Source organism: Marmota flaviventris, chromosome 11, assembly GCF_047511675.1.
Source record: "Marmota flaviventris isolate mMarFla1 chromosome 11, mMarFla1.hap1, whole genome shotgun sequence".
NCBI lineage: Eukaryota > Metazoa > Chordata > Mammalia > Rodentia > Sciuridae > Marmota > Marmota flaviventris.
The window spans coordinates 8,730,302-8,746,257 of NC_092508.1; the positions used below are offsets into that span (position 1 = coordinate 8,730,302).

Genomic DNA, 15,956 nt, shown 5'->3' on the forward strand with positions numbered 1-15,956 from the left:
AATCTGTGAAACCAGGAGCTGCATTTTCCAGACTCCTTGCTTCTAGGGCTCCAGAGCCAGCCAGGTGACACCAGTAAGAGACGGTCGTGTGACATGTAGAAGCAGAAGGAGACGGGGACCATCTCGTTCCTTCTGGAAAGTCAGGGCACGAAGATGTGGGGTCTGGAGGTCGTGGGGACCATGGTGGCAGCGGCTGTGCGGCCTCCAGACCCCACGGCAGAGGTTCACCCTTGACATCAATCACTGGCCCCTGACTTCTGCTCCTCAGGCCCTTCCAGGGGCTTTGTTCAGCTTCTGAGTCCTGGGTCGAGTCCTTTTGCTGAAAATACCAAGAATGATGATTCCTGTCTCTAGAACTGAATCCTGACCAATTCTGAAATGGGTCCTCTGAAAAAACACAGAAACACACACAAACTTCTGTGAAGGAATTTATTTCATGCTGCCCCCTCAGACTTGCTTAGAATTAAATTTTGAATTGGCCCCCATGTTTAAGCCGTTTCGATGTTCTTGTTTTCTGAGAACTGTTAACACAAAGCAAAGAAAGCTTCCTGGGGTCCTGAACACTTAATTCTGTTTATATAAAATATTGAAGTGCAGGCTATTTGTGGTGATCATAACCATCCATTGGGAGGAAAATGGTCCTTGAAACAACTTTGCCTTCCAATATCTTCTTCCCTCCTTTCATGGTATAAAGAACTCCAGTTTTTAGCTGGGGACGCTGCTTCCCAACTGAAGCTTATTCCCAGCCTTTGTTAAGGATAGGCGTAGCCATTTGATTAAGTTTGGGGCAGTTAGAAGCAAGGTGATGTTTTGTGTAATTCTAGAAAGTGTCGTTAGAAGGAAGAGTCAATCCCTTCTTTGCCCCTGCTTCCTTCTTATTGGCTGGAGTGTGAGTGTAATGATAGACGCACTAACAGCCATTTTGGATCATGAGGTAGCTACAGATCATGGCAGAGCAGAGGAGAATGAGACTGTTGACTATAGAACCGTTACCATCTAGGGGTGCTGGGTTGGTTGTCTCTGTTCAGCAAAGAATGGAAGAACAGGACAGAGACAGCAAGCAAGAAGTAGGTTTGTTGCAAAAGCAACAGAGATACAGAAACAGACTTCTCCAGAGAGAAGGGGCCTCAGAGCTGAGAATCCAGTGGGGAGTTTTGGCCTGTTCTTTTATGGTCTCTGGAATTTCCTCCTTTCCTTATCCCCTCCCCCACCCACACTTTCCCTGCATTCATTTCATTTCATTTCATTGGTGCTCCCTCTGTCCACATGTCTGTCTTAGTGTTTCTATTGGGTCCCCTGCTTGGGAGCACTAGTACAGGAATGTCTGTCTGGTTGGGTCCCTGCTTGTGTCCATGAGTACTTTCATCAAGCAGGAAGTTGGCCTTGTCAGAAGACCCTCTCCATGCTCCTGTTCTGGCCCTGCCCCTGACCTCCTCACTTAACATCTTGCGGCGGCTGCCTAAGCCCTTCTCCGTTTCTCTCAGAACCACCCCATAGGCCTGGATTATCAGTAGGGCAGGCTGTGAGAGATGTTGATCTCAGTTTAAAATTAAAGACACTAAGATGATTTCACAGAGGCCAGTTTGGTGTATGTGGCGGCAAAACATCATTTTGGTTTACTCAGGTACTTTCATAACCAAATAAAGATACTCATTTGGGGTTGAGTCAAAGGCAGGTCCTGGCCCTTGCTGATGTGTCTCTTAGCATTGGAGTTATCCATTCAAAGTGGCGGAGTTTTGTTAGACCGGCCCTCTGCTGCTCCTCGTGTGACCAAAGCCCAGGTGACAGCACACCTCGTGGTGCAACCTGCTCCGCAGTTCTGTGTTCTGAAGCCCGTAGACCAGCGGGTTAAAACACTGGGCAAATGCAAAGACACCAAAAAGCACCAGATTTAGAGCAAAGAAAGACACCCCACACCTCTTGCCTAAACCCAAGATGATCAGGGTTGGCAATACGTGTAAACTTATCTGCACTAAATGAATAAGAACTGTTTTCCTTGCTTTGAGGTTGGACCTATTAAAATGGCCGGCTCGTTTCCCTTCTCGATAGATCAGAGAGTAACTTATAAGAATGACAGATAAAGGAAGGAACAGGAAAACCAAGCCCGTGGCTCTGGCAGGAATGCTATTCAAGGTCACAGGGCATAGGGGTTCCAATTTAAAAACAGCAACGGGAGCTAAGTTAGTGACCTCGATGAGGAATAAGCAGACATTCTTGAGTATTATGGTCGTCCAAGTTCCAGCCAGAATCCTGTACTTAACTGAACCCACAAAGGACAGAGATTTCAGTGGCCAGCAAATCACCAGGTAAGTGTTGAGAGCCATCAAGGCCAGAGTGAAGAGAATCCCTTCTCCAACACTTAGCTGCACCCCAAACACCACCCAGCAAATTAACCGCGGGCTGTGGGCCAGCAAGGCCCGCATTCCTTGGAAAACAACCCCCAGGCCACAGTAGGAGGAGATGCACAGCAGATGGTGGCAGAGGAGGATGTGCCGGACCTCTTTCCTCAGTTTCCGATCCTGTGACACTATTGTGACAATGACGATAGTGATGAATGTGGCGAAGGAGAAAGCAACGAAATACACAGAGGCCTTCACCGATGCTTCCAGCCTCAGCCAATCTGATATGTTGCAATGCTCAGAAGACACGTTCATGATCTTTGGGGCTGGCTCAGCTCCTGGAGGAGAAAAGGACAAGAGTAAGTGACTCTGTGCTTCAGCTGCTCTTGTGACTCTCAGCTTTCCCTTCTCGAGGAATAGATGCACATCCTTTGGGATAGAGGAAGACAATTTTAGATAGTATGGCTATCGATCAGTGAAATAGGAGAAATCCTCAGAAGTCATCTCTTTAGTTGAGGGGGGTCATATAAGCAAATCATACAAAAAGGAGGTTTGAAAGATGTGTTCTGAGCACCCAGCGGATTGCTCCAATTCAGGTCAGCAGTTTGATTCTTTATGCATCTTTTTCTTTCTTGGATTGTGAGAGCTTCTTGAAGTAGGAGCCTAAAGCATATTATCAAGTCAGTTGATTAACCACTAAGCCCATGTTAACACCTAGGGCCTGCCAAGGTCTGGGGAAGAGGTGGGGGCAAGAGCTGTGAGGCACGTGGAGGAGTCATTCATTCAGGGCTTTCCATGAAAGGAAGATGAACAGTAATGATGGCGATCAGGGGTGACATTTGCTGGACTCTCTCCAGGAGTTAAAACCTGTCTCAGAGCATATTCCTCAGGACCCCCAGTTTGTTTTAATTCTCAGCAAGCAGTTTTAAAATGCACTTTTCACAAATGAAATGAAAAAGACTTAGAAGGGCTAAGAATTATGGTTTGGATCTTGAATGTCTCCGAAACGCTTATGTGTTAAAGATTAGTCCCCAGGATGGCACTACTGAGAGATGGTGGGGCCTAGTGGGAGAGCTTTCGTCACCAGGGTCGTGGCCTTGAAGGGGATAGAGAACTCTAGGCCCCCTCCTTACCCTCTTTTGCTTCCTGGCCTGGAGGTGAGCAGTGTCCCTGTGCGACTGCTCAGGCCATGATGTGTGGCTTGCCATCTGCCCCAAAGCAGTGGGGCCAGCTGCCATGGACTGGAACCTCCAAAAACTGTGAGCCAAAGTAAGCCCCTTCTCCTTATCAGTGGACTACCTCAGGTGTTCGTTAGAGTGATAGAAGGTTGACTAGCACACAGCCGCCTCCTCAAGGCCACATGGCTTTTGCATACTGGAGCCAGAGTTTGGATTTCGGACCCCCACGCCAGAACTGGCCCTCTGGACCACTACGAGGAAGCTCATGTCAAATGCAAGACCAAATGAGTGCCTTCTCCAGGTTTCCCTATACCCATGTCCTTTGCCAGCCAGCTAGACTCCACAGGTAGAAATATTGTTTCTATTTTTAGGAAGCCAATAGGCTGCAGGTCCAGGAAAGTGCTGGAATCATGGGATTGCTGCCAAATGACAAAGCAGACACAGTAGCCTCAGTAAACCTTCTCAAGCACGCACAGCAATGAATGGCAGACTGGGTGGTAGCTGGGGACCCTTGAACTACCCTATCACCATTGTAGCTGTGAAGCCTGTCTAGGAGATAGCAGCTGTCGCCTGCCCACCTGTGCCCCATCCAGGGCGATGTACCCTGTGGCTCTGGTTGCCCCACCCCTTTCCTATGACCTACAACATCAACTGAAAATCATTCTGTAGATCGTACTGAGTCGATCAGAGTCTATCTCTTAAAAATCTGACCCAAGGCACACAAAGAATGAGGTTAAGTAGCCAGCCTCCTAGTTAAGTTGTAGTATGAGCAAGCAGAAGAGACCGAGAGAGAGAGAGGTAGGAGAGGACAGAGATAAATGAGGCTATGAAGCCCCTGAGAGGCCACAAAAGCTCATGTAGACGAGGGGCCAAGCAACTTTCTCTGCTGAACTTCTGATTTCATGGAGATGTCCTCATTTTCCCTCTATGGGCTCTAAGACTTTAACACATCCCTCTGTTATTTGAGCTAGTTAGATGGGTTTTTGTCACTTTATTCTGTCCTCTAGACTTCAAAGTAGAACAAAGAGGCCCAGAAAAGGTAGAGCAGATTGATTTTCCAAAGGACTTATCACAATGGAGATGTCACTACTCCACCTTCCTGAGCACCTAAATGCTACCCAGCTCCGCAAGAAATCTCCCACTGAATACCTCGTTCCTCTTTGCTGGATATTGTGTTGTCGCCTTTTATGGAGAATCTTCCCAGAGCGGATGAATTTTGCTTATAAATCCCAGGCATTTATTTTCTATACTCTCCAGTTCTACAGAGAGGAATAGAAATTGTAAAGGTCACGTCATTCTCAAAGTCATTGATTGTCAAGCTTCTTTTAGTGGTAGATTTTTCAATGAAAATCTTACATGAGAACCCCTCGATATTAAACACAAGACTGCACATCTGCTCTTATCAAACGCTTCCTCCTTAATTGCTTCCTCCCTAGCCCATGGGACACATTGTTTTGCTCTTGTTCTCAACCAACCTCCATTGAGCACTGAGACATATAATGCATATTCCTGATCAGTGAGGGTATAAGGCAGTGAGAGTCTCTGACTCCTGGAACTCATTGTTTAGTGGATAATGCAGATTACGGTTTAATTAGATAAGTCTCACCAAGAACTTGTTTAGTTTCACTTATTCGCCAAATGAGCAAGAAAGCCAGGTGTGCTATGGAAGTATTCTGAGAAAATAAGTGAGCGCTGTGGTCCGAAGAAGTCAGAGAAGGCTTCCTGGAAGAAGTGAGGCTTGAATCAGGCCTTTCAAGGATGAGAACTAACATGGAACGGGCAGGGGTAAAGTGGGGAGGGAGAGGAGCGATGCTGATTGCAGGCAAAGAGAAACAGTGAGAGCCCTACCTGATGCTGGTGGAAACCTACATGCTGCAGGCATGATAAGTAGCTGGGCTTTATTAAAGAGCAGGTGTGTTCAGGGCACTCGGGACCAGACTTGGAGGACCTTCATACCACTCCAAGGGTTTAAACTTATTTTGTGAGTAAGAAGTAGCCTTGCCAGTTATCAAGAATACAAATAATAACAAATGCTGAGGGGCATGTTGGGAAAGGATACACTCTTACATTGCTGGTGGGACTGCAAATTAGTACAATCACTTTGGAAAGCAGTATGGAGATTCCTCAAAAACCTAGGAATGGAACCACCACATGACCCAGATATGCCACTCCTCAGTATTTATCCAAAAGAACTAAAATTAGTATACTATAGTGATACAGCCACGTCAATACTTATAGGCAGTGCAATTCAGAAGAGCCAATTTATGGAACTAGCCCAAATGCCCATCAATAAATAAATGGACTAAAAAAAATACAGAACGTATGCACAATGGAGTTTTACTCCAAAAATAAAATTAAAATTAAAAATTAAAAAAATAAAATTATGGATGGCATTTGTTGGTAAATGGATGCAACTGGAGAATATCGTGCAAAGTGAAATAAGCCAATCCCCCAAAACCAAGGGCTGAATGTTCTCTTTGATATGTGGATGCTAACTCACAATAAAGTGGGGGTGGTGGTAAGGAAGAATTAAAAAAATTACTTTGTATTAAACATAAGGGAATGAAGGGAATGGGGAGAGAATAGGAATAGGAAAGATAATAGCATGAATAGGAGATTACATTCCTTTATACATATATGAATACAGGACCAATGTAATTCCATATCATGTACAACCAGAAGATTGGGAAATTATACTCCATATATGTATAACAGTCAAAATACATTCTATTGTCATGTATAACCAATAAAAACAAATTTTTAAAAAAAGTAAATCATGGAATTTGCCAGTAAGTGGATGAAATTGGAGAATACCATGCTAAATGAAATAAGCCAAACTCGGAAAATCCAGAGTCAAATGTTTTCTCTCATAAGGGGAAGCTGAGTAAAACAAGGGGAAACGGGAGCGGGGTTGAATATCAAAAAGGCATAGGGAAGTTCAGTGGTATAGAAGAATGAGACTGAGAGAGAAGGACAGGAAAGGGAAGGAAATGTGGAATGAAATTAGCAAAATTACACGAAGTGCATGTACAAATACACCACAGTGGATTCTGCCTTTATGTGGATTTATAAAGCACCCATCAAAAATAAACAAATTTCTTTCAGAAAGAAGGACTACTAGAGTAGAAAAAGGAGAATAGTGGGAAGGAGGAATGAAGAGAAAATGGGGGTGAGGGGTTGGGGACTGAAATGGAATAAACCAAATTCCATGCATACATGATCTTGTGAATACGAACCCAACAATTATGTATAACTATAATGCCCTAATAACAGAAGAAGAAAAGATTGTAGATTCTAGATTGTAGAAGCTTGTAGATTCACACTTCTTACTATTAGATTTTGAAGTACTTGGATTGGAGTGGAGATAAAATGGTAACTATGTGATGCACGCCAGAGGTGAAGAGCTAGGACAAAGTGCCATCTGCACAGGGTGGTATTGGACATGAACCCTGACTGCACAGCATGTGGCCCAGCAAAGTGGAAAATTGCACAGCGGACCCTTGAATCACAGGAAGTGGCTTAAATACTTTTCATATATATGAATTTCAAGAGGGTTGGAAATCTGCATAATAAATGAAAGCAGGTTTTATTTCCCTTAATTTATTTATGAGGCCTCAGGAAGATCAGGAATTTCTTTAGGATCATACACCCAGAATCTCCCCGTCTCCAAATCCATTCTTCTCAGAAGTATATTTGCGTACCGGGAACTTGGGACAGCCAAGGCCATGTAATTAGTTCCCCTTTCTACATATTAACTCCATTTAGAGACAGTTCTTAGAGCTGCCTTCTGAAATTCTAAAATGGGGAACAACAACTTCCTTCTAACCCAAAATATTACTTTGGTTTCCACTTTGAGATAGACACAGGAGCCAAGAGACCTCAGCAGAGAATTACATTATTATCTCCAAGCACCCTGACCAAATCAGAGCCAGCCACCCCCACTCTCTGCAAAAGTCCTGTGGCGGGTGACAAAGCATACCAGATGGCCTCCTTAAGAGCCTTGCTCAGGGCAAACCCTGAACACAACATGCTTCCCTTGGGGACAGAGAGAATATAAGGAGAAATGACCAGGACATATATAAAAATAAAACTGTGACCTACAATCTGCAGCAACAACCAACCCCTTATGTCTGGTCACCAGCCCAGGAAGCCAGCCTGAGCGGTCAGGCTCCCAGGAAGTCAGACTGCTGTAATGACAACCAGGAAGCCAAAGAATAAAGCCTGTAAAAATTGGCCCCAAACAGCCAAGACTTGATCACTAGCTGGCACTTTTCCTAATTTCTGTCCTGCATTTTTTATCTTTAGGTTCTATAAACATAACACACCTGGGACCAAACAGGGAAAGTCAAATATGCCCCCTAACCAATCACGTCAGCTGTCCCTCTCCTATTGAGCTTATCTGCAGCTTCCCGTGCCAGCAGCCTCAGCTCAGGGCACACCTGAAGCCTCCCCTTTTCCCACTATAAAGCTTTCTCACTCCTCTGCTGACCCCCGAGTCTCTGCCAGAACATGAGCTCAGAGGAAATAGTCTTTGCCTACTATCATTTGATTGGTCTTTGGTTCTAAATCAGTATGTAAAGATGGTGCTAATGGCCCCCCAGGAGGACATGTGCTCTGAAACCAGTTTCCAGGAGACTATGAACTGTGGGGGTCCACAGGAGCATGCTAGGGACTTTGGGTGAGCAAGACAGATTGAGGGCAATCACCACCTTGGGCTCTAGATCTTGGGCTCTGGGTCACTGAGCTGAGAGGATTTTCCACTTCTCTCACCTTGGAGGGTCCACAAGGTGACCCTGCAGAACAGACACCCCACTTCAAACAAAATCCAGGGGATAACGGGACTAGACTGGAAGGGAGCAAAAGAGAAGGGCAATGACAGATGCACAATATGACCGAGGACAGTGTGGTTGACTGTCCTACAAGATGGCTTAGGAGGTGCCAATCTCTTTAATCCATGCAAAAAGCCTATGAAGTCAATACTACCATATTCCCACTATTCAGAAAATTGGGGAATGGAGCAAGAAGTAACTTGGCCAAGGACAATGAGCTCGAGATCTGGATTCCAGAATCTGGACCAGGGAGTCCAACCCTGGGTGCCCCTCTCTAAGCCTGCGGGCCAGGTGCACCAGGCCAACATCTAAGGGCCCCACGCATGCTCCATGCGGTCCTCCCAACAGGCTGCAGAGGTGAGGAGCAGGTCATGTTTTCATCCCTGCCTCATGGGAGAAGGTGACCTCAGAACATTCGGGGAGGGAGCTGCGGGTTGATGGTGAACCCTCACTTCAACCCCAGCCCTTCTGGTGTCTGAGGCCATGTTTTGTTCTTGTTGTTTGTTTAGCATTTTTTTTCCCCCAACAGCACCAAGGTTGGGTATGTAGATTCCATTCTTTAAAAGAAAAAAAAAAATCCTGGGTTATTGAGCAGGTGTCATAGACAGAGCAACGTCCCCCTAAAACTCCTATGTTGAAGTCCTAAACCTCAGTACCTCAGAATGTGACTGTATTTAGTGATAGGACCTTTAAAGAGGTCAATAAGGTAAAATGATTCTATTAAAGGTCCCTGATCCAATCTGACTGGTTTCCTTATGTCCTAAGAGGAGGTCGAGACAGACATCAGGATGTCATACACAGAGAGAAAAGACCATGTAAAGGGACAGGAAGGTGGAGGCCACCTGCAAGCCAAGGAGAGATACCTTAGAGGACACCTTATGTTGCATTTCTAACCCCCAAACCCTGAGGAGTCCAAGCCACCCAGTGTGCTGACTTTTGTTACGCACAGGGCTACAGCAGGAAGAGGAGGCTGCCAGCTGCCATCTGTGTCTGGGTGGCTGAGAATGGTTTCCCCTGGGTCCAGCTAGACTCCTCTCAGGACCCACGTGTGGAATTCTGAAGAAACAAAGACTCTGATCTCTGAGATGGAGGACGTCCTTTACTTCTTGGTGTTTAGGGTCCATTAAGCCGTGTCTGCCACCAAGGTCAGAGCCCATGTCTGAGTTACTGCTGATGGGCAGAACCCATGAGCTGACCGGGAAGTACAGAAACCATGCCACGTGCTCATTGGCTGCTGGCAGAAAGTCAAGGAAGAGAAGCAGACGCTTCCAGAACGTTTACCACCTCCCCTGAGGATCAGACAGACGGCCTCCTCTCCACAGTAAACACGCCCCCGTCTCTTTAAGGACCTCTCCTTATATTTTGCTCTGTTCTAGGACCTCCCTTCTTTGGTATTTTGAAAATCACTTCAGTCCACAAAGCTTAGACAATCTCCTCTGTTATTTTTCTCAAAAAGAGCAAGAAGGAAGGGAAGGAATGGGTGATTGCTGAGCATCAGGCCCTCGACATCGAGAAGAAACATTTACTAAATATCAGCTGTGAGTGTCAGTCATCCAGAGGCAGCTCACAGGGTGACATGAGGACGGGTGAAATCACAAAGCCTCCTTAGGTATTTTCACTCCTGAGGACAGGAAAATTACACGTTCCCCTGATGAGAGTCTCCCAGGGAATTAACCCTAAGTCTCAACCTGCCTTCTTCACATGGAGGGAAATTCTCCAGCTTCCTTCTCCACTTTTTTCCAACCAAAATTTTGATCTACAGACATTCTTCAAAGGGCTCCTGAGATTGGTTATTCTAAAGAGTCAGCCCCTGGCTTTAATAGAATGTTTTCTTTCTCTAAAATACTTACATTTAAACACACATCTCTAAGAACAACATGAACATGCATCTTTACCAAACCTAGAGCATAAAGAAATATCTTTAAAAGCAGATAGCAATGGTGATGGCATTTCTTCATCTTATAATTTAAATAATGATAAGTGATTATAACTTATTACTAACAATGATATCTTTAAGAACAAAGGATACAATCTAATGACATATTTCAGTCTTTTCTATATGTACCGATATATAAATAAAAATAAGATGTAGGAGTCCTTCCAGGATTTCAGAAAAAGATTGTGCAACACTTACTATAATAGCAGCATATATGAAAATTCACATATTTCATGAATCTCAATTAAAACCTAAGTAATGAATTTATCAGAAATTACAGTACCCTGAGGGCTGTGGCTGGGACTCAGTGGTAGAGTACTCGCCTAGCATGTGTGAGGCACTGGGTTCGATCTGGAACACCACATAAAAATAAATTTTTAAAAAAAGGCATTCTGTCCAACTACAATATATATATATATATATATATATATATATATATATATATATATATATATATATTACCCTGAAATAAAATCATAAGAGTTCTCTTATGATTGGCATGAGACAGGACAAGGAACCAGTAGACGTCTCAACAGATAACTATTCAATCAGTTAGTGGATTTCAACTACCAAGTGCCCCCAGCTTAGATTGAAATGCTAGAGCCACCACAGTAACTGTGACATCACAGTTTGGCCAATCCTGAATCCTATGAGTTATCTAATCTTTCTCCCTTCTTCCCTCTCTCCCAGATGTCAAAGGTCAGTGTGATGTCAATAAGCTACAAAGAATAAACAACAATCTGTACATTACTGAGCATGTGATTCATTGCTAATACTATGTTCCAGAAGCAGACAAGATGTTGCCTTTGGGCTATTGGTTTGTCTCTGGAGTTCATCTTGTAGTATTTACTTTGAAATATGCTGATGTTATTTTAATGCTGCATTCTGGCAAGTTTTAAGCTAGTTAAAAGTTAATTTGTTTGTGTAGGACCTTGGCATTATTAAAGCCTATAACACAGCACATAGTAGCCAACATGGTGAGCTTTGCTTTGCTGGTTGTCAATCCCCTCTTCAAGTCAGTCATTTTCATTCATTGCACAGTTAAGACAGCAGCCCCACCTAAAGCAATAAGACAAACCCTGTCTGAACACACCCAGCTTTAGCCATAAACCAGGTGTTTTATTGGTGCAAGTCTTAGCAAAGCAGAAATCAGCAGATTCCATGAAGCTATTTAGCTCTCTCTAATCTAGCAGTTGGGATTATTGTTAACCGTCAGACATAATTCTGTTTCTCTAAATTAAAATATAACTTAATTATAGCTATTCTTACTAGCTATTTTTATATCCTGTGATTAGTTTTGCAGATGAGAAAGAAATCCCTTAGTTTTGAAATGTACATGTAATATGAATGGCTTGGTTGAATACTTTTATCTTTATTAGGTTTCTTTACTTAGTATATAATATACTTGATAGTATGTGCTGTGTAAAGTTGGCTCTTTAGATCTAAATACTATATAATTTTAAATAAATATTAAAATTGAAACTGAAAATCCAGGGAATAACTTGACCTTTGGCCTTCTCTGAGCACTTTTAGCACATAATAGATTATGAATGTGAACTTTTACCTAATTATTGTATAATCAATTTCTCCCAATTGTAAGAGGCCTATATATTTATAATTACTTTGGCAGAGACAGAGCCCATCCGTCATAGCAAATTCTATTACCATGCTGATGGACTTGCGTTTTTCCATAGCAAAATCTATTCGTTCCAAGTTATTAAAGTTTTTGTTATTTTCATTAGTATTTATATTTGCCTTTTAGAATTAGCATAGAATTCTAAATCATGTGTGGAGAGCAAATAGCTGTTTCATACTTTTCCCATGATTTTCTTAAAATTCAACCATTATATTAATTTTTTTTTATTTAATGGACTTCCCAAATAAAAATTTATTTATTGTTTTTAATGTCATTTTTGCAATTTGTAAATACAGTTTGTATTTTTCTAATGGAACTTATATTCTCAGTATGGATGACACAGAATATTACTAACTTTGTAAACACCAGTTATCTATCATTAAATCATTTTTGAATGTACAAATCATTGAGTCAGTTGGAATTCTTCAATTCCTGCCCATACCCCATTTTCTCTGTATACAGTCCTTGCCTACTCATCCACTCATTTGCTCATTTATTCATTCAATGAGCACCTACCATGGGTCAGGCACTGTGCTAAATACTGAGCCAGCAGAGATGAATAAGATGAGCCCACTGCCCTCAAAAAACTTTACTTCATTGATTTAAGAATGGGGAACAGAAATAAACTCTGGGGCAGTTTATAAGAGAAAAGGCAGAAACAGACCGATTTCCTATTTTTTAAGTTGGAGAAAATGTATGAAAACGGCAATGCTTTGGTAGGAGAAAGTTGAGTTCATTTCTTTTTCCCAAGAAGAGGATCTGGAGGAGGAACTCTTCCTTCTCTTGCATGAAAGCCCAGACAGGAGATGTTGGATGGATCCCAGTCAGCTCAGTCATAGCAAAAGAACCCTGCTGAAAAAACCCAGGGCCCGGGATGTCTAGTGAGGCTATTGGAGGAAGACAGAGCAGGTAGAAACCCTCTGGAGCCTATAACTGTGCCAAAGCCTGCCTAGGAAATGAGAGCAAATGTGATAAAGTCAGACTGACATATGACCATTATGTATATATTTTTATTTAACAGACTTACCAAATAAAAATATATTTATTGTTTATAATGCCATTTTTACAATTTGCATTTTTGCAATTTGCACTTTTGCAGGAGGAAAATGACGCAGAAAGAACTAATTGAACCTAACTGAAGGACCCGCAAGTGTTTGAAGAGTACAGTCAGCTAGATCTTGATCCTGACTAACGTGGAGTCTGGATCCAAATGATGAACAGGCTTAAATTCGTCGGGATGCAGGGTATGGAGAGGCTACCCCATCACAGATGACCAGTCCATCATCGTAGGGATTCTCACATGCACTACAACTGAGCAGATTCAGGTGACAACAGAGGTGCATGATGCAAGGCCCCCTGGGAGGGGAAAGTGGACCTCAGATAAGGGATAATGGTTGGCACGCACAAATCCCACGATGTGGATCCAACAAAGGCAGGGCTGTGTCCCTCCCACGTAGTGAGAGTTGCTCCAGTACTCGGGGAACCTTCCAGTATAGCTGTAAAGTTCCCACCTTCCTTTTCACCAACTCTTTGGCCACCCTCATCCATGGGCTCAGTTTCACATAAATTAACAAAAGAGAGAGAGAGAAATTCGGCAGTTGCAAATTCTACCTAAGAATCAGGCTCACACTGTCATCCTCTGGTTGTTATTATTACCAATTTGAACTAACTTGAGTATCTACATTTGATACAGACTTTTATCCTGCCCTGACTTTATATGTTTTCCATTTAGTCTGTGTCTTGATTTTGGGACTGCTGGTCTCGAAACATTGACTATGACTTCTGAATGATCCAGGACTGGAAGTCACATAGGTCATTTGCTCTTTCAGAGTAGTCATTAGGGTGACAATGCTAATCCCCACCTGGACTCCAACAAAGAGTATGTGGACTGAGGATCCTTTTTTTTGTAAAAGATAAGTAGGCAGGTCAAGAATGGGGGCTTCAGCTTGTGTGATCAAAGCTGTCAAAATACATATAGCCCAAGAGCAGTGTCGAGTCTCAGGGAGGCTCCTGGAAATAACACACCCTGCCCAAGACTTACAGATGGTTTGCTGTGAGGACTCAGGTGCCTCTTTACTTAAAATCAGGAGGCAGCTGATGATCCAGAGCGTAGGTCATGAGATCACTCAGCACATTTTGTGGGTTCAAACAGTTTAGAGTATTAGAATAACAACTGAAAATTGAAAGGTGGTTGTTCCCTTAAAATCCACAAAAGGCCAAGAGCAAGAACTTGCTAATGCATCACCAACACCGAAGAAGCAAAGGGGCCCTTATCATAGTCTGATCCACTTGATAAGTCTATTCCTCAAGACGAGAAATAGTTACAGCCCTGCCACAGCAATACGATTTTATTCAATGGGCACCTACTATGCATCGGGCACAGCACAAAAAGTGCCGGTGGGTAAATGGAAAAAGTGAGGCAGAATCACCACATTTGCAGAGTTCACCGACTCTCAGGGAATACAGATACATAGGCAAAATAGTATTTAAAGTGCTATGAAAACTCAGAAAAGGGACTCTAATCTTCCTAGAATGGTCAGAGAAGACTTCCCTTAGGACACTGACTTAAAAAACATGAAAGACTCGTCCATGCAGGAGCTGGTCCCTGGCTCATTCAGTCATCACGTGTGTTGAGCATCTCCGACTGTTTTAGACGCTGTGGATGCAACACTGAACAAGAGAAGGCCTCACTCCCAAAGTTTATATTCTTGTGGGGCAATTACCAGGAAAGACACAGAACGGTTCCTTCAAGACCATCCAACATCTACCTTCCGCCCTCATTTCCTCCCCGACTTGTATTTTCTACTGAGACCAGAGTGCCTTAGTCCAACCCGGGGCAATTCTGTTCTTTTTGTAAGCAAACCTCTCCTAAGGACAATAGTGCCAGGCCATTGCTTATCACCATAGTGGTCTAACTCCCAAGGGACAAGGTCAAGTTTATGGAAATGCAGAGCTGAAAGTCAATGTTAAGCAGAAGTCAAAGTGGGCGCGCAGTGCCCAGCCTGACACAAGATGTTCTTACCTTAATTCACCAGTGGAGGTCTTTCCTGCCAGTGCAAGTTCTCTTTTCCAGGAAAAAATATATGGGAAAATGACAGGATTCTCTTTGAAATCCCAGGCAAAACTTCCAAAACCCAAACTCTAGCAGCAGTGAACCCCTTTCACCCAGGACCCTGAGCCTTCAGACCCAAGCGTCCCCTCCTCAGTGCCTACTGCCTGGGCCACACTACATACAGCTGTGTGTAGAGCTGCTGGTTGGCTAAGAAAGCCAGGGACTCTGGTGGCCACTTCCTGAAAGAAAGTTCAGGCCTTCTGTCTAAAAAGGAAGTGGCAGAATCAGAGCCACGGGCTTCACTTCTGCATGCGGAATCCCTCGGTAAAGGGGCACCCGTGCCCTGAATTCCTCTGGGCTTTGGGCCCATTTAGGGTTTTTTTGTTTTTGTTTTCTTATGGTACCAGGGATTGAAACCAGGGGTGCCCTATACCCCCAGCCCTTTTTATTTTTTTTTAGTTTGAGACAGAGTCTCCCTAAATTGCCCAGGCCAGCCTCCAAATTCCAATCCTCCAGCCTCAGCTCCTGAGTACCTGGGATTACAGGAACACACCACCATCTCTGACCAGCAGGAACTAGCCTTCAAAAATCTCTGATCAAGGGCTAGGGCTGTAGCTCAGTGGTAGAGCACTTGCCTAGCATGAACAAGGCCCTGGGTTCCATCCCCAGCACCACAAAAAAAAAAAAAAAAAAAAAAATCTCCAATTACTGTAGAAGCCACTGAAATTTCACAACAGAGGCAAGGGAAAGGCAATTCGATTCTGAAAATTCTTATTTCCTGTTTGCCAACATGTCTGCTTTAAATTCCTCAAACTGCTAATTACATTGCAAGTCTTATATGCTAGCCTTGGGTCATATTTGGAGCCTTCATTTCTCTTTGAAGTTGTTCCAATAATTTTTTTTTTTTTTTTGTAAAAAATGTATAATACGACCACTGTGATGTACACCTTCTGTCTTTTCCTTGGGGATGGGTGGTCTGAGGTGAT

At 43.4% G+C, this 15,956-nt stretch overlaps 1 protein-coding gene across 2 annotated transcripts; it reads right to left on the minus strand.

Annotated features, from left to right (window-relative positions):
- Positions 1–415: 415 nt before the first annotated feature.
- Positions 416–15,180, minus strand: LOC114097770 (olfactory receptor 10A7-like). 2 transcript variants are annotated; one of them, XM_027941786.2, is made up of 3 exons: positions 14,941–15,180; positions 4,667–4,776; positions 416–2,677 (listed from the first exon to the last, which is right to left on the minus strand). In XM_027941786.2, exons 2-3 carry the CDS (start codon positions 4,752–4,754, stop codon positions 1,740–1,742), a joined length of 1,026 nt encoding a protein of 341 aa, XP_027797587.2. In that variant the 5' UTR covers positions 4,755–4,776; positions 14,941–15,180; the 3' UTR covers positions 416–1,739. The 2 variants fall into 2 exon arrangements, with proteins under 2 accessions (XP_027797587.2, XP_027797588.2); XM_027941787.2 differs by lacking the exon at positions 4,667–4,776.
- Positions 15,181–15,956: the final 776 nt, after the last annotated feature.